The 18,422-nt window shown below is 64.3% G+C and overlaps 2 protein-coding genes across 2 annotated transcripts in view; both read left to right on the plus strand.

Moving 5' to 3' along the window:
• The first annotated feature begins 1,494 nt into the window (after window positions 1-1,494).
• EGR3 (early growth response 3) lies at window positions 1,495-5,574 on the plus strand. The gene is given in 4 exon segments (XM_067312395.1): window positions 1,495-1,527; window positions 3,037-3,194; window positions 4,527-5,497; window positions 5,500-5,574. Coding segments are annotated over 3 exon segments (1,200 nt in total). The 5' UTR covers window positions 1,495-1,527; window positions 3,037-3,040.
• An 8,107-nt stretch (window positions 5,575-13,681) lies between these two features.
• The window catches only part of BIN3 (bridging integrator 3), a 50,028-nt gene continuing 45,287 nt past the window's right edge, over window positions 13,682-18,422 (plus strand). Inside the window, exon 1 of the mRNA XM_067312394.1 lies at window positions 13,682-13,728. Coding sequence (XP_067168495.1) covers window positions 13,721-13,728 — 8 coding nt within the window. The 5' untranslated portion in view covers window positions 13,682-13,720. The remainder of the gene's footprint in view (window positions 13,729-18,422) is intronic.

Below are 18,422 nucleotides of genomic sequence, written 5' to 3' on the forward strand. Positions count from 1 at the left end.
TGGCAGGGGACTCTTGAGGTAAGGGGCGTAGCTCGCAACGCGGATTGTGTTCACACACTCGCTGATCCGTTGCCCCTCCGCCCACGGCGTAGTCATCATCTCCGCAGGCAGATATCCATGTTGGTTGGTACCACGTGGCGCCGAGCCAAGCCTGGGGCTGGGCTGCCTGGCAGGCGGTTGGATGCAGGGCTCCTCCATCTCACGGGGCGAGGAGAGCCGGGCCAGTGCATGCTTGCTCCGGCACGGTAATTACAAAGCAAAGTCTCGCTGGTGCCTGCCAATAAGGCAGAGCAAAACCCTCCACTATAAAGTCGGGAGTAGCTGGAGCTGGGTGGTGGTGGTGGTGGTGGTGGTGGTGGTGGTGGTGTCGTCGCACGCGCTCGGCGGCCGAGGAGGGGGCGGCTCGATTTGGGGCGGGGGGCTCGCAGCGATGCGCGCGGCCTGCGCCACCTGCGCCGCCGCGGAGCCCCCCCCCCCCCCTCCCCGCTGCCGCCGGCGCCCTCGCTGCGCACCCGCGGGGCCGGGAGCCGCGGTTTGGCTCGGCCCGGGGGGAAGGGAGCTGGGGAGACCCCCAGGAGGGCGGCGCGGGGAGACCCCCCCCCCCCCGGGCGGCAGGGGCCGGGGGCTGCTCCGCTCCGCTCCCGCTCCGCTCCGCGCCCGCTCCGCGCCGCCCCGCGCAGCGCAGCGCGCCCGCCCCAGCGCCGCGCCGCCCCGGGGGCGCCGGAACCGGGCGCCAAAGAAGGCAGCGGAGGCGGGGCCGGATCCAGGCCTTGTATGGCGCTTCCCCTCGGCCGCCCGCCCGCCCGCCCGCCCGCCGCCGCGCTCCCCCCCGCCGCCGCCGCCGCCGCGCTCCCCCGGGCCGCGCCGGGCCACGGGCGGGGCGGGGAGGGGAGGGGAGCGGCGCAGCGGGGGTGCAACGGGGGGGGGGGTGCACCTGAGGGGTTGCGATAGGCGGGGGGGTGCGATGGGGGTGCATCTGAGGGGGTTGCAATAGGTCGGGGGTGCAATGGGGGGGGTGGCAAAGGATGGGGGGGGGGTTCCGCAATAGATGGGGGGGCACTGTAAAGGATGGGAGGGTCCTGCAGAGGATGGAGGGGGTTCCAGTGGGGTGGTCTTGCAAAGGATGGGGGGGGCAGCCGAGGGGGAGCTTTGCAGAGGATGGGGGCCTTGCAGTGCATGTTGCACCCTGCAAAGGCTGGGGCACACGCCGCCCCCCCCCCCCACCCGCCCCGAGAAACAGCCCACCGTGGGCTCGCTGCCCCCCACTCTTGGTTCATGGTCACCCCTGCGCGCAGCAGCACCCCCCTGCCCCACACACTCCCCAAACCACGAGGCTGCTCACACCCCAGGGTGAGGCCCACCCCCCCCCGAGCCCCGCAGCCCCAGCACCCTTCTTCCCAGCCCTCCCCCCCCCCCCGCGCCGTGAAACATTGCAGCTGGGAATGCGTGCCCGGCTCCCCCTCCAGCTGCAGCACTCCTGTAGCATGGATTTCACTCCCATTGCAAAGCCGGCCCTGCAGGAATTGGGTAAGTGGAGCTATTGCAACACAGCATTTTTCCATACATTTGCTATATAACTCGGAGGGTTTTAAAGATAGCATCAGTTGGCACACTTAGCACGAAACCACCTAATTACTGACGCCTTGGAAGTGCCAAACTTTTAAAGGGGGAGGTGAGGTTAAAATCACAGGCGACCAACAAGTGTTACCTGTTTTAAAGTATTCAAAGTACTGTTCTACATGATACCCAGGGCGGATGGGGAGGGGGGAGCTCGGTGCAAATCCATATCTTCTCCTCTCTCATGATCAGCTAGGGAGGAAATTTTAGGCTGCCCTGGCTTGTGCAGATCCACCACCGTCCAGATCTAGCCTCCCTTTCCCACCAAACTCCAAGCTCTGCCTAACGCTGCGCAGTGGTTCCTCTGCAAATCTCATGTCTCGGTTCCTTTTGGCCGCGGGATGAATCTGAGGCCATTTTTCCCTCCTCCAGCTTTCCCTGACTATGGGGGTGGCGGGGAATAAAAGGTTCCCAAATCCCCAAGTAGGAGCCCGTCCCTGAGCATCCCCAGCGGAGGACGCGGGTGCGCAGGAAAGGGAAAGGCATGGCAGGAGCCGGCGGCGTCCGCGCACCCTCGCCGCCTCCGGGGGAGCGCTGCCGGCGCGCGGGGCCGGGGCCGACCGCGCAGCGGCGACCTGCCCGGCGGCGCCGAGAGAAAGTTTCGCCTCCGCGCCGCAGCCCGGCCGCGGAGCCCGGCGGAGGAGGGGGGGTGGCGGGGTCCCGGGGCGGGCAGGTGTCTCCAAGGGGGCGGCCCGGTGCAAAGTGGCGGGGCCCGGGGCGAGGCGGCGCGGCGCGGTGCGCAGGGCCCGGGGCGCGGAGCCCCGCGGCGGGGCCCGGGGCGCGGAGCCCCCCAGCCGGGTCGGGGTCGGGGCCGGGGCCGGGGCCGGGGTCGGGGTCGGGGCCGGGGCCGGGGCCCGCTCCGCCGCGCGCCGGCCCCGCTTCCTGCTTTCTAATGTTCCATTGTGCGGAGCTTCCATTGTGACGTCTCGGCCTCGGCTCGGCTTTGTCTGTCCATATATGGGCAGCTACGTCACGGAGCGTTCCCGTCGCTCACATAAATAGGCTGGTGGATTTCCCTAGCTGAGCATTTGGGCAGCAGTGAGTGAACCTGCTAGCGAGCGAGGGAGAGCGAGCGAGGGGGAGCGAGAGGAGAGAGGGAGGGAGAGAAGAGAGAGAAGGAGAGAGAGAAAAAAAAGAGGAGGGGTTAAATACTCCCACCAGCTTCTACAACCACATCTGCAAGCCAGATCGCCCCCTCCCCCTCGAGGAAACACCACCAGGGACCCACGGAGGATTGTACCCCCCCCCCGCACCCCCTCCTCCGCAGCCACCCCCAGCCCCCCTCCGCCCTCCCCCCCAACCCCCCTCCCCCACCCCAACTTTTCTCTTGCATGATTTCCCTTGCACGGATTTGCCACTCGGATGTTGTTTCATCGGGAGCTGAGCTCGGAGCCACGTTGAACCAGCCTTTTCCTCCAGTGCTATGACAGGCAAACTACTGGAGAAGCTGCCGGGGACCATGAACACTTTGATGAACCAATTGCCTGACAATCTGTACCCAGAGGAGATCCCCAACTCTTTGAATATCTTCTCCAGCAGCAGCGAGTCAGTGGCTCACTATAACCAGATGGCTGCAGGTAAGGGGAAGGAAAATGGGGAGGGGGGAGCCGGTGGGGCGAGGAGGAGGACGCTGTGTGTAGGGTGTCATGGAGCCTCGGAGGGAAGGGAAGCGCTGGGGCTGGGAAGCTTCCCCCCCCCGCACCCACCCACCCCCTTCCTCGCCGTGTTTCTATGCGATCGCTGCCTCCCTTGCGGCAGGGCTCCGCGCCGCTCCGCGGGGCGCTGCCGGCGAGCCGCGGCGGCGGGCGGAGCGGCGGCAGGTACGGGGACAGCGGCCGGTCCCCGGGGGGCTGGGGTCGGAGCGACGGCCGGGCCCCCGCCGCGGAGGGGCCGCCCGCCCGCGCCGGGCTGTGCGCGGCTGCGGAGGCGCCGCGGCCGCGCGTGGCCGTGGCGGCGGCCGCCCCGGGGGCCGGCGGCGAGCGCTCCCCGCGGGCCCGCGGCCGCGGCGCCGACTTTCGCGGAGCGGAGCGCAGGGGGGGGGCCGGGGCACAGGTGAGCCCGAGGGCGGGGGCGCCCCCGCGGCCCCCCGCTCCCGCCGGGGCCGGCTCCGCGCACCGAGCTCCGAGCTCCGCGCTCCGCGCTCCGCGCTCCGCGCCGCGGCCCGGGGGAGGGGACGCGGAGGGGGGTCCGGCCGGTTCTGCCGCGACCCGGAGCCGAGCCGAGCCGAGCCGAGCCGAGCCGAGCCGAGCCGAGCCGAGCCGCGGGGGCTAAAACTCCCTTGTGTTTCTCCTTGCCGGGTCTCGGCGCAGGGAGCACGGCAAGTTGGTAACGGCGCCGGCGGCCGGACGCGGGTCCGTGGAGTGCCCAGCTCTGCCGGTGGGGTGGACGCGAGGCGGCTCTCGGGGAGGAAGCCTACCTGTAGCCGCAGGTACCTCCTTACCCCGGCCCCACCTGCGGGGCCGCGGCCCCGGCGCGCGTGGGCGGCGGCGGCGGCGGCACGGGCAGCGCGGCCCCACGCAGCCCGGCGGCGCCGGGGGCCCCGCTCCCCGCGGGGGCGGCGGCCGCGCGGGGGCGGCCGCGCCGCGGTGCCCCACGCGCGATGCCCCGGGCCGCCCGCCCGGCCCCGCTCGCCGGGACCCTGCGCAGCCAGCGCCGCAATAAACGGAGAGCAACGCCGCCGCCGCCGCCGCCGAGCCTCTGCCTTGTTTTCCCGCTGGTTGCCCGGGAGAGGGAAAAAATAGAAAGGAATAGGAAAGTGGGGGGGGGGGGGTCGGCCTCGCCGCACGGGTCGCCGGTCCCGGCCCCGGTCCCGGCCCCGGTCCCGGCTGCCCGGCAGGCCCCAGCGCCGCTGCCCCTCCGAGGCGCGGCCCTCCTCGCTCACCTCGCCCCGCTTCTCTCCCACTTTGCAGATAATGTTATGGACATTGGATTAGCGAACGAAAAGGCCAGCCAGGAACTGTCCTCCTATTCGGGTAGTTTTCAGCCCGCCCCGGGCAACAAGACTGTGACCTACCTGGGGAAATTCGCTTTCGACTCGCCCTCCAACTGGTGCCAGGACAACATCATCAGCCTGATGAGCGCGGGGATCCTGGGGGTGCCCCCCTCCTCGGGCGCGCTCACCAGCACGCAGAGCTCCGCGGGCAGCATGGGGCCGCCGCAGGGCGACGTGGACCAGATGTACCCTGCGCTGCCGCCCTACTCCTCCTGCAGTGACCTCTACCCGGAGCCCGTCTCCTTCCACGACCCCCAGAACAACCCCGGCCTCACCTACTCCCCCCAGGATTACCAGGCGGCCAAGCCCGCCTTGGACAGCAACCTCTTCCCCATGATCCCAGACTATAACCTCTACCACCACCCCAACGACATGGGCACCATCACGGAGCACAAACCCTTCCAGAGCTTGGACCCCATCCGCGTCAACCCGCCCCCCATCACCCCGCTGGAGACCATCAAGGCCTTCAAGGACAAGCAGATCCACCCGGGCTTCGGGGGGCTGCCGCAGCCGCCGCTCACCCTCAAGCCCATCCGGCCCCGCAAGTACCCCAACCGGCCCAGCAAGACGCCGCTCCACGAGCGGCCCCACGCCTGCCCCGCCGAGGGCTGCGACCGCCGCTTCTCCCGCTCCGACGAGCTCACCCGCCACCTCCGCATCCACACGGGCCACAAGCCCTTCCAGTGCCGCATCTGCATGCGGAGCTTCAGCCGCAGCGACCACCTCACCACCCACATCCGCACCCACACCGGCGAGAAGCCCTTCGCCTGCGAGTTCTGCGGCCGCAAGTTCGCCCGCTCCGACGAGCGCAAGCGGCACGCCAAGATCCACCTCAAGCAGAAGGAGAAGAAGGCCGAGAAGGGCTCGGCCGGGCCGCCCCCCGCCGCGCCCCCCCGCCGCCGCCGCTGCCGCCACCCGCCTCGCCCCCCGTCGCCCTCGCCCCCGCCGTCACCACGTGCGCCTGAGGCCGCCCCGACGGGGCCGGGCACGGCGGCGGCCCCCGGCCGGGCCGCCCCTCCGCTCCGCTCCGCTCCGCTCCCCCGCGGTGCCCGGGGCCGCCGCCCCGCCGGCCGGACCGCCCCCCCCCGCCGCCGCCGCCGCCCGCAGCGCCGGTGCCCGCCCCGCTCCGGCACGGGGCAGAGCGCGGCGACCCGGTCCCGGCCCGCCCGGTCCCGACTCGCCCGGCTCCGGCTTGCGGCGATCCGGCTCCCTCGGCCCCGCACGGCTCTTGCCTCGGCTCGCCGGCACCGGGCTCCCTTGGCCCCGCACGCGGCTCGTCGGGACCCGGCTGCCCGGTACCGGCTCCCCCGGCCCGGCCCCGCTGCCGTCGGTCCGAGCGCAGCGCGGCCGCGGGACCCCCCGGGCCCGGCGCCCCCCGGGGCCGCCCCGCCGCCGCCGCCGGGCTGCAAGTCACTTTATGGGTCTCTCCCTCCTCCTCCTCCTCCTCCTCCCCCTGCGTTTAGTTTTCCTTCCCGAGCACCGTTTTTCCGTGGTGGAGGTAAGCGGGCAGGGGCTCGAGCTCCCCCCGAGCGCGCTGGGAGGGACGTGGGGGCTGAGTTTCCAGGTACTTCTGAACTTCATCTGGGCTGACGTTAAGGTGGTGGGGGGGCGGGAGGGAAAGGTGTTCCGGCATCAGCTTTTTTTCAGCAGAAGGGAAATTCTTTACAGAAATGCAGAAAAAAAAAACAGTATTTTGCTGAATACTTTTTATAATGTGAGATATTTTTATTTTATTTTATTTGGTCACTTTAAAACAGAAACCAACTACGGAGGAGAAAAATCAATTAGTCCTCTATTTTATTTTTTTTTCCTTTCTCCTTCTGGTATGTGCATGTCATTGCATGACTGCTCTGATTTTTTTCTTCTTTTGTTTTAATAAAACTGTGCTCAGACATTTAAGCTAAACTAAGCAAAAATAATAATGACTTAAAAAATCTTTGTTGCCAAAAGGTCGTGCTATCCAGGTTTGATGTCTGCATGTGAAAAAAAAAATTAAAAACATACAAAAAATAAAGAGAAGAGAAAGAATGCAGTCTAATTTATGTGAACTGAAAGGAACAAAAAACACAATCAGGTTTAACCACACAAACCTAAGGGAATGATATTTTTTGAAAGACTTTTGTATAAAGTTGAGTACTTAGAGAAAAAAAAAATCATACCAGATGTAATATATTTTGTGGATGTTTTTATTTCTTGGATTTATAGTACCTTATACTAAGGTTAAAAAAAAATTATGCTTGATATTGTGAAAAGGTGATAATTTTCACACACATTTCATTTGCTCATTTGTCATGTTGTAATGCAAATATTATAGTTAATGCATACAGCATTTTTAAGGGAAAAATCAGAAATATTGAACTGATGTATTGTTGTACCATTTGCACTGTGAGCAAATGCTAATGCAGTAAATATATTGTGTTTGCTGACAATCAAATTCTGTAGTAAATATCTTTATTTTACCTTGCTTAAAAAATATCTATATTGGTTTGGAAACAAAAAAGTCTCTAATATGTAAGGAGAATGTTAAAATGGCTTGCTTGAAATGTGTAGGATGGTAGGCGTTGTGCCTCTTTACAGATGACTTTGAAATCTGTTTGTACATTTTCTAGTGTTGTATTTTATTATTTTTTGGTATGATTTTTAAAAATAACCCAACCTTTTCTCAGTCCCCTCTCCTTCAGTTCTGTTCGCAGGACGGCGTGGCCGGAGCGGCCGCGCGCGGGGCACCTCGACGCCGGGCCGCCCCGACGGCCGCTCGCCGCCCCCTCTCCGGCAGGCGCGGGAACGGGGGCCGGAGCCCGCCGGAGCCGCCGGGGCCTCGGCCGACGCCTTCGGGGTTCCCCGCTCCTGGGGACTGGCTCGCCGCTCCGGAGCTCATCGGCGGGCGTCCGCGCGGCCCCGCTCGCCGTCGCCTTGCCCCCGCAAGGCCATTTCGCAGGCGGCTTCGCGTTGCGGGCGGCCGGTGGCGGGGGAAGAGGATCTCCTGGCTTCAGCTCTTAGCGCGCCGTCTCTTTTCGCAAGCCAAATCGCTGCAGGTGCAGGGAGCAGAGGGGGACTGCGCCGTGCCGGCAGCTGGCTAGCTGGCTCGGGACGAGGCGCCCGGCTTCAAAACATCCCCGGGGCTTCCGCAACGGCGCTCGCAAGCGCAGGAGGGGAAGTCGCCAGGTGGGAGAAGCAACAGGATGAGGCGCTCGGTTGCTCTGCGAGCGGGCGCACGTCTGCTGGCAGCCGGCCCCCAGCCCCGGCAGCGGAGCCGGGCAGCGGCCGGACGTTTAGCTCACCCACGGCCTGGAAGAGGCCCCTTCCCGTGCATCCCGGCGGAGAGGCCTGCGCCGGAGGGGTCTGCCGCGGGGCAGTACGTATATACTGTATGTATATACTGCCGCCGCCCCGGCGAGGCCGGGGGTGCTCGAGACCTCCCGTGCCCGGCTGGCGCGGGACCGCGGGAAGGTGCCGGCCGTCGGGGCTGGCCGGGGGGCTCGGCCGCTCGCGGGATCGCTCCCGGCTCGGCGTTGCGGTGGTGCCGGCCGTGCCGGTGTCCCGCGAACTCACCGGCTCCCTAGGGAGCGACCGAGCTCACAGTGCTCGCATCGAGCGTCGAAATCGTTACGGGGGGGTGGTTTCCCTCCGCTCCCCGCCGCCGCGGTTCCCGTCCCTGGATTTGCATCCGCAGACAGGCCCCGGAGTCATTGCTGCTCCCGCCAGGCCAAAGCAGAAGTTCCGGTTGCTGGAGTTTCGCTAGGACTCTCGCTTGGAGAGTCTCTAATTTCAGGGAGCCCCTGGGGGCCGCAGGGCCCCCGGGCTGGCTCTGCTGGCGGGAATCGGGGTGACTCCCGGCCTTTCCCGCTGGGAAGGGTGCTCTCGGCACCCAGGGAATCGGCTTCGGAGTCCGCAGCGCTCCGGGCGGCCGGGCCCGCGTCACCCAGGGCAGCGCGTTCCGCCTCGGCCGCAGCAGGTAAGTCGCTTTCCGTGCGGTTTAGCCTTCGGCGACCGCTCAGACGAGGCCTCGGCGGCCGGCGGCGCCGGGAGACCAGGGGCGACGTGGGGCGGGCGGCGGGTGCCGACGTGCCCGGCGCGGCGGCTGCGCGAGCGAGGTCTCCAGTCTCGCCGGCGGGGCCACGGCCGGGCTGCGCGCGGCGCTGGGGAGAGGGGGGCCGCGCGGCAGCTTTCGGGGTCACCGTTCCCGGTGGGGTGCCCTGCACCCTGCGAGGAGTGGGGCCGCGAGCGGGCTTAGCGCCATGCCCGGGGAGGAGCCGGGGACCCGCGGAGCAGCATCCGCACCGGGGAGCCTCCGGGCCCCGAAGGGCTGCGGAGTTTCCCGCGGGTCGACGGCTTGCGCTGGGAAGTGGTGAAGCGGGAGCGTGGCGGCGCGGGAAGGAGGCAGGCCAGGCTCCGGCGCCCCGGCAGGGCGCTGCCTCCTCCGTGCCGCAGCGAGGAGTCACCGGGGCTGCTCCCAGGCTTTCTGCCCCCTTCACCAAGGATTAGGTGGAGCGGGGAGGAGGAGGGAAGGAATCTGGCACGGTGGGGCCCCGGGGTGTGCCGCCGCCGTGCCAGGCACCCGCCTCGCCAAGCCGAAACTCGGGGCCCGGCCGGGGCTGCAACTCCTCCCGGGTGGCACTGGGCAGCCCTGCTCCCGGTGGGATGCACGGAGCGCACTCCCGGCTCGCCCGCGGCTCACCGGGCCGGCGGGACGCGGCCGCGCTCTGGTCTCAGGGCTGCGCGCGGCTCGGCCTCCCCCTCGGCGCGCCGCGCGGAGCAGCAAGGTGAGGAGCACCCTTGGGTGGCGAAACGTGTTGAGTGCGTGCAGCACCTTGCACGAAAATGTTGGTTGCTACGGAAACACGGCACTTTCCATCCCCATTCTGGGCTATCTGTGTTCTGGGGAGGAGGGAAGGGCTTGCCAGTCACGTACCATCTCAACACAAGTTGCTGCCTTTGCTTTCTCAACCACCCCTCTGGTTTTCGGAGGAGGCCACCAACACCTTGCTCCTCTCTGCTGAGGGTCTTCAGGGCTTCGCCAAGTGTCGCTCAACCCTCGGAGCCCTCCGCGGGACGGAGTTTGTTTCGGAGGAGGAGCGCCGCGGGCCGAGGGCCCTTCCCGGGGCTGCGGGGAGCCGGCAGCCACGAGGACCCGCGCCCAGAAGCTCCTGGTTTGCAGCTGGCGGCTCTTGGCGACGCAGATGGTGGCGGGATCCCGCTCTGATCCGCTCAGCCTCCGCCCGGCGGGCCGGCCGCTCCTGCTTCCCTCGCCGCGGACCCGGGGGGCCGTGGGAGCACGTCTTCTTGAGAAGGTCTGCCCGGCGCCGGGATCGTTTCTGGATCATCCGGCCCTCATCTCCCTCGCCGTGCCCGGCACCGTGCGGATCCAGCTCTCCTTCCCTTCCCTCCCCCTTATCAGCGTGGTAATTTCCAGCCTCCGCTTTTAGCAGAACGTTTCCAAGGCAGGGTTAGGACTCGCCTCGCCAGCATGTGTTTGCGGGGATGACAACACGCACTGCGGAGACTCCAGCGAAGGCGCCCGGCTCCGCCAAGGGCCACATGCTCCCCCGAGCCCCGCAGGCCTCGCAGGACGCCCCGGCCCCCCGCGCACGCGCTCGGCACGCGCCGCCCCGGGAAGTCGGGCGCCGCGCTGGACCGCGGTCCGCATGGAGCAGCCCGCCCCGGCCCTTCTCCGTCCTTAGCCGCGGAGCGTCTCCCGGGGCAGGGAGCGCGCGGGCTGCCCCGGCGGCTGCCCCCTCCCCAGCCCCTGCCTGCCGCGTTCGCTCTGACGCCTCCCCGTCAGCAGCCCCAAACTTCCTCGCTCTTAACTTTGCTGCCATGTCAAGCCGCAAGCTCCTCTCTCATCTGCCGTCTATTCTCACCTCTCGCGCTCTCCCCCCTCCCCGAGCCCTTCTCCTTCCCGCTGTCTCCCACGCAAGGCAGAGCTGCGCTCCGGGATCCTTCCTCTCCGTGCGCGCTCCCGTTCGTCCGGGCGCAACCTCCGCTGCTCTCCCGCGCGGCTCCCTAACCTCCCTCGATCCCGTCGCGCTAATCCCCCGTCCTCGCCGGTGCTGGTAACACCTTCCCAGTTTAGCATCATCCCCCGCCGCCGTAATCGCCGTGCCATGTACCTGCACCTCCAGCCGGCTAATCAATAAAGCCCTCCCTCCCCGGCGCCGATCCCCGCCGTGCCCCGACGGCCACCTCCCGCGGCACCGGCACCGGCACCGGCACGTCCCGCGGCACCGGCGCTCCCGGCCGCTCGCCCTCCGCTGCCGGAGCCAGAGCTCCCGGTCGCCTCGTGTCGCCCCATCCCCGGCAGCCGCCCGGCCGGGCGTTGGGGACAAAAGCCACCGGCTTGCTCTGATGTCATATTTCGCTTAATTTGGACTTTGGTGGAAAGCAGCTCCCGGCTCCGGGGCTCGCCGCGGCTCCTCGGCCGACGGAGGCCAAGGCGGGGGCGTTGCGGGCCCCGGTGCCCGAGGCTGTGGCTCCCCGCCTCCCCTTTGCAGCCCCCTCGGCTCCGAACTCTTCCTTTTCTTCCCCCAAACCGTGCCCTTCCCCAGCCCCTCCTGCGCAGCAGCGCGGGGGGCGCCGCTCCCCTCCTTTCCCCCCCCTCGCGCTCCGCGTCCGTCTGTCCGTGCCCTTCCCTCCCTCGTTTCTAACCCCTCTCCGGGCTCAGGAGAGGCGTCTCCCGCCCGGCTCGCGGGGAGGAGACGCCGTTCGCCGCGGCGCAGGATACCTGCGGCTGTTTATAGCTGCAGCGCGCGCAGGCACTCGCACGTCACTTTCTTTAGAGGGATATTTGCCATTTTAAATGTTGTTTTGGCTTTTTTTTTTTTTCCTTTTAACGTAGGGAGGGCAGAGACGAGATAATTTCCCCGTCTGCCTCCCCCCCCTCCCGAAACCTGCTGAAAGTTATTTTCCTGAATTTCCCGTGTTTTGTATTGAAACTGAAGATACTCTTTTTTTTTTTTTTTTTTTGCAGTTTCCTTTCTGAAAATAACTCCCAAACTATAATTTCCTCCCACTTGCTTTTTCCCCTTCTTATTTTGATTTGCGGAGTTGCTGGCTTGGCGCAGCGATGCCGTTCTGCCTCGGTTTGCTCTCCGCCAGCCCCGGTGCCGGCAGGGCGGCCGGGCTCGGATGCTGCTGGAGCACGCGGCATCCGTCCGTCCGTCCATCCGTCCATCCCCACAGGCTCAGGCCGGGGGTACCAAACCTCGTCCCCAGTTTGCAGACGAGGAAGGGTGAGGCCGAGCGGTCCGCACGGCTCCGGCCGGCACAGGGAGCAGCAGCAAAGGGCACGGCGGCGCTGGCAGCCGCTCCGGGCTCGGCGCGCGCCCTCCCGCCGAGCCGGGCTCAGCCCTTAGCCTCATTTCCTAAGGGAACGGGGCTTGTGCAATCGCAGGCTGCGTGCGTGCGTCCATCCGTCTGCTCGGCTGTTTGTCGGTCCCCACCCTGAGCAGCGCTTGAACCTGTCGGCCAACTCCAAGCCGCGCCGGTGGCGAGCGCGGAGCCGTGCCGGCCCCAGGAGCGGCGCGAGCCCCTCGCCGGCACGACCGCGGCGGGGGGGACGCGTCTTCCTCGCCTTCGCTCAGCCCCGGGCTCTAAAACAAGCGAATTTCCCTCTCTAACGCCCCGAGCGCAGGCGCTTGCTCCAAGCGGGAGCACGAACCGTCCTTTACGACCGTCGCTGTTTGGAAAAACACACTCAAACGCGCTCCGGGGCCCGGCGAGCGGCTCCGGCGGGCGCCAGGGCCAGGCCTCGCTCCGGGGCTAAGGATGGCGCGCCAGATCCCTGCCATCCAGGGGAACTTGCACCAGCTTTGGGAAGCAGCCGATTCCCAGGAGGAGGGCAGGGAAGGAGGGATTGTGTTTAGGAGACGCGACACGGTGGCTGGGGGACGACGGCTCGCGTGTGTTTTTCCTTCCCGCTTTATGCAACGAATCCCTCCATTTGGTGCCTTTTTTTGGAGCCAGGAATCCTATCAGGAATAGGTTTTGCTCGCTAATGACAGTTAAGCGTACGCAGCTAAACCTGGGAGATCAGATGGGGAAGCTTCGGCAAAGCTCCTTGCAGCCGGGCGCTGCCCGCGGGTCTCCCCCTGGCCGGAGCTGCCGGTGGCTCCGACGCTCCCGGCGCTCTCCCCACATCCCGCCGGGGTGGCGCGGAGGGGCTCCCGGGCAGCCGGGCTTCGGGAGCGGAGGTGCCGCGTCTCCGCAGCGGCTCCGGCCCCGCTGGCTCGGCAGCTCCCGGCGCCCCGATCCAGGCCGGTGCGGGGCATCGCCGCCGGTTTCGTGTTGTGCCTCTCCGCCGCCTCGGTGCTGACTTAAGAGCTGCTATTCTCAGCTCCCTGCCTCTGTGAGAAAAACCCAATTCCATCTGCTCCTCCCAAAAGAACGAGGGAAGAGGCAGATTCCTCCACCTGCCGAGCAGCCGCTGCCTCCCATCCCGGGCTTTGCCATGGAAACTCCCGCTGCGCCCCCGGGGAGGGTCCGTCAGCGGCAGGGCGACGGCGGTTTCGGGCGCGTTTTGGGTGACGGGCGGCTGTTTCGGGCCGTGCGCCAGCAGGCAGCGGAGCGACCCCTGCCCCCTCCGGCCCGTTTTCCTCCCAGCGGTGCAACCGGAGCCCGCGGAAAGCCGAGGCCCTTTTTCGGCTTCCCCTCGCAACGCGCTGCCTCGTTCGCGTCCGCGCCGTCCAGCGAGGCCTCCTGGGGTGGCGAACCCCCCCCGGCAGCCCCAAATCCCCTCGGGTCCTTCTCAAACCGGGGCCCGGCAGCACCGTGCAAACAGGCAGATTAATCAAAACACTGTTTTTTTTCTTTTTTTCCCCCTCCTCGACGTCCTCCCACCACGGGAGAGCCGGGATGGGGCCAGGCCCGGGGGCCGCGGCCCTCCCCCGCGCCCGCCCCGGCCTGCAGAGCAGCTGGCGGGCTCAGCTGCCATATGACATCACGGCCCGGCCCTGACGTCACCGCGCCGCCCGCCGGCCCTGACGTCACGGCACGGCAGGGGTTAAGCCTCGCTCCCTCCCCGCCCCGCCCAGCGTGTCGTCATGGCGGCGGCCGGAAGGGGCGGGGCGGAGGCGCCGAAGCTTCCGGGAGCGGCGCCGGGGCCGGCGGGGGACCATGAGCTGGTGAGTGCGGGCGAGCCCGGGACCCCCGCGGCCACGCCCCGCCCCCGCCCCGCCCCCTGGCCCCGCCCCCACCGGCACCGGCACCGGGAGGCCGCGGGTTCGGGGCCGGCCCCGGCCCGGCGCGGCCCGGCCTTGCCCCCCTCAGGAGAGCGGGCCCTGCCCGGCCGCCCCTTTCCCCGCCTCAGGCCGCCGGGCCCGGTGCTGCCGCGCCGCCCCGGGGGTGCCCCGGGCCTCCCCCCCCCCCCCCGGTCTGTGCCCGAGGCCCCCCGGGACACCCCCGGGGCGTGGGGTCCTCACCGGGGCGCGGGCAGCACCCGAGGGGACGCGCTGCCCCGGCCTTGCCCCTGCGCCGCTGCCCTGGGCCTCTGAATACACCGTATATCTGCCTGTGTGTGTGCGTGTGTATATATATATATATATTTATATTTTATATATATATGTGTGTGTGTGTATATACGTATTATATATATGTGTATGTGTGTGTGCGGGTGCCCCCGCCTGCCCCCCGCGGGGTGGGTGAAGGCGCTGGAGGAGCCGCTCTACTCCGTCTCTGCGCTTTCGCTCCTGAGCGTGGAGGAAGAGGAGCAGAAACCTCTTCTGAGGCGTCTTTGGGGCTCCGTCCTCGGGGGTGTTCACGGCCGGCCGGCTGGGGCAAGGTGCTCTAGGTGGCCCCGCTCGGGCAGGGCGGTGGGACCAGGTGGTCTCCGGAGGTCCCTCCGGCCCCGACCCTTCCGCGACGCTGAGCCGGGCCGCAGGTGAAACGCTCGTGCTGGAAACGCGGCAGCAACATCTTCGGCCCGTTAAAGGAAATCGTTACGAGCTCGGTTCGCGCGTCCGCGGTTCCTTCGGCGTCCTGCCTCGTGCTGCTTGTTCAGACCGCCTAGCTAAGGCGTGAGCCTTGTCTGCTCCACGCAGGCTTTCGCTCTGGTTACTCGTCGCGTAGAGCCGCCGCCGTTATAGCAGGTGAAGTATGTGACGATTTAAGGAGAAAGATCTCCGCTTGGCTTTGAGCTCTCGGGTTGAGTTTGCCCAGGCAGGTGCCTTGGGAAAACTGGAGCTTCGCCGTTCTGGGCGAGGGAATTGTGGTCTGGAAATGCCCTTTAGCAACAGACCGAAGGTCACCAAGGTGCCTGTTTAAAAGTGTGTTCTTGTTACTAGAAAGTACTTATGTGTTGAGTTTGGTTTTGTTCTGTTTTACTCATTATAGCACTACTGTGGCTATAACCACCATTTATTAACAAAATTCTCACTGAAAGCTACTTTGTGCCCAGGTTGCTTGTGTAAATTCTGCTGGAAGTGGTAAAGTATTCCCTGCTTGGGTTCAGACAGCTCCCGCTAGCAATGGTTGGGCTAGGAAGAAGCCTGCTTAGCTCTGCTGGCCCAGGAGGAGCTCGCAATGCTGGAAACTAGGCAGCAAATGTCCTCGCTGGAATTGCACCTGGGCATGGAATAAGTCTAGTTAAGCATTGCAATCCCCCGGCTTGGGCTTTCCAGTCCCTTGGGACGTGCTGGCACAAACCCGTCAACAGCTGCCACCGCTCCACAAACGACCATCGCTCAGGTGCTCCCGGTCCTCGCCGCCACAGCTGCGGGAGCCCAGGAATGCTGCTCCCAGGGCGAGAACTCGGAGCCGCTTCGCTTAGTCTCAGTGCCACGTGTAAGCGAGCCGGCGAGGACTGTTATTTCTCGGTGTCTCAAATATCTGGGGGATTTGAACGCCGCTAACTTGGCTGTGAACAGCGGAGGTAGAGGTGAAACCCAAGCCGCAGCGGTTTTCAGCTCGGGCTGCTTTGACCCGTGTGAGTGCAGTCATGCCCGATTGGTACTTTGACATGATTTACAAGAGCCTGAGAGCTGCTTTTATGTGGCTTTTGCCTGAACTTTACCAGGGAATCAGAGACACGTGTGCAGCTCTGGGCTCTAGCTTGCGACGGCTTACGTACGACACAGGCAGCTTGTGCCGAGAGATCAGTTTTTTTCATCTCCTGCCGGGGAGGAATAAAAGGTTATTGTCAGAAGTAGGGGGGGACTCGTGGCTCGGTCGAAATCTGAGACTCCTCTTTCTTCCTCCGCAGCAAACCCCGCGTCAGTCCTCGAGCGCGCCGTGGCCCTACTTACGCGCGAGTGCCGGGGGCTTGAACCCGGCAGGGTTTCCTCCGTGTGCGAGGGACACAATAGCTCTCAGTTCGCGCTCAATGCCGGCCCGGCCACGCCAACTACAATAGTTGCTAATGCATGCAGTCGCGGGCAGCGCGAGGGTGCCGCCGCGCGCCCCGAATGAATCGCCCGATTCACGGAGGGCCGGAACTCGGGGCGCCTTCGCTGGGGACGGGGTCGGCGTGACGTGCGCCGTCTCCCCCGGGCCGCGAACCAGCGAGCGCTGGGGCCGAGCAGCCTGCTCGTCAGAGGGGAGCTATTGTCCAGGGGTTTTGCCCCGCTCCGCGGACGTCAGAGTGAGAAACGTTCAACGCGGTGCCGCTCCGGCGCCTTCGAGATGCTCCTACAGAGAGCGAGCTTTGTTCCGCGCCTCCGGGGCTGAAGTTTTCTTTGTGCAGCGGATCTACTGCTATTTGTTTAGCTTGAGCGTGTGCCTCTCTCCGACAAAGGGTATCATTAGGCCCGTGTCAGCAGGCTTAAAACGCCCTTTTGCAGGGGTTACTGGGGACTTCGCTGCAGTGATTAGTCAAAGGGACGGAGCGCGTCAGGGCTCTGAAGTTTTATTCTCAGCTCTGTCCCATAATGCTGGCTGGAGAAAGTGGCTTGTAAGATCTCTGCCTCAGTTTTTGCTTCTCTGCAGCAGGAACGCTTGTTACCTCTCCAGGCTTAATTAATTTTTTCAAAACCCTTTAGGATCCCCAGAGATTAAAGGGCAAAGAGATTGTTTGCAAGCAGACTGGTAGATGCGTTTTAAACTGTGTGGTGTTAATCCTTTGCTTTTTCTAATTCTTTCCGAACACTCGACTGGCTGGGCTCTCTGCTGGGCTCTCTGCGCCACGTGAGAAATGGCAACAGGATAATTCCCATTATACTAACCGGGGGAAACTTGGATCAAGAGAGCGTGCGAGTTAGCCTGAGGCTGTGTAACGATCTAGTGACAAAGGCTAGATTAAAACCCCAATTTCCTGATTCCCGCATCTAGGCAACTAGGCAGTGCTGTCTCTCCTGACTTCTAGGCTAAGCTTTATTTAGAGCAGAAGTAGGCTTGTTTTGGGAAACAGCCTTGCACGGGCAGATGCGATGTTTTCTGAATCTTAGTGAAGAGAGGCTTCCCGAAGACTTTGTGCCTTGGATTATAGTGTCTTAAATGAAAAGCCGCAGGGTCGAGAAGTTGGCGGTTGGTACGTTTGAAAGCTGTGCCAATCTGCCTGCAACTGGTCGGCTGTTTGGCGCGAGCAGCGGTTGTGCATCGGGTGCTTAGTGGCTCTGTCATCGTATTGTTTTTTTTTTTTTGCTGTTTTTTTTTTTAAACATGGCTTTTCCGCGGTTTCTGCAGGCTTTCTGGTGGAGCACGGTTTGCTAACGGTAACGGAAGTGGTAGCAGTCTTCAGTCCTTGGTGCCAGGCGACCTCCACTCCCAATCCCTGTCTCCATCCACCTCCCCCTCTTCCTCAGGGCTGATAAGGTGCGAGGCTGTCCTCCGGTGAGGTGGTGTGTTTTGGAGGAGAGGAAGATTCCCCAGTGGTTACCCTGGTCATCATTTCTTTTAAAAACCAAAGAGAAACAAAGTGATGTCTTTTACCGTATCATCATCTTCACTTGCTGCAAGCATCCAATCTGTGACACTCTAAAGGGTTTTTAAGGTTCTTGGAACTGCATAAAACCAAATGCTATCGTAGCTCGTGAACAGACTTCTGAATACCACCTCTTTCAGTTCTCCTGCTCTGGCGGGTGATTTTGCAGAAGGGAAGGGGGTTTCAGTGGTGTGACAGAGAGAGATCCGAGTGCCGCATCTCGGCACCGCTGCAACAGCTGGTATTTACCAGGAGAAGAAATATGTTAAGCAAATGTTGATAGTGAGCCACTGCGAAGCACGTGTCTTCTTGTTGCGCTGCAGCATATTAGTGGTCTGTATGGGGGGTTGCCACTGCCGGACTGCTAAACCATATGCCTGCTGGCAGGGAGCTCTTGCCGAGTGGACTGAAGAGCTGGCTTTCATCTCAAGTCGGTGGTGGAGCTGTATGGCTGTGTGATATTTAGCTCCCCGAACCTTTATCAGATGAGATTCGGGGAGACTTTTTATGTAAAGGGGTTTCCAAAATATTTGGGGCTGGCGGGGGTGGGAAGAGAAGGACGGAGTTTAGCTAACAGTCTCGGAAAGGACCGTTTGCTGTGGATCTGCGGACTGTTACAAAGGGCTGAAATCGCATTTAGAGAAAGTCTCGGGAGGATGGGTGCCGGGAACAGCTGGGAGGTGGCAGGCATATTTGGGTTGTAGCATGAGAGTAGGTTGTTATTAATTTTGTTTTCCGTGTTTTGGAGCTGTGCTCTGGCCATGTTGGGTAGGTGCGATGCAAACACAGACCAAGGCGCAATTTCTTTCTGGTGAATCAATATTGTTGTTTTTCCAAGCCCAAATCGCAGTCCCCTCGTGGTCAATGGCAACACTCCCCCTTCTCTCCAGGTTTCAACGAAACCACGATTTGGAGATGTGTATTGGATAAAATTAGACTGGATGAGGCAACTGGATGCCAAAG

The sequence above is a fragment of the Apteryx mantelli genome, chromosome 29, assembly GCF_036417845.1.
Source record: "Apteryx mantelli isolate bAptMan1 chromosome 29, bAptMan1.hap1, whole genome shotgun sequence".
In the NCBI taxonomy this organism is placed as follows: domain Eukaryota; kingdom Metazoa; phylum Chordata; class Aves; order Apterygiformes; family Apterygidae; genus Apteryx; species Apteryx mantelli.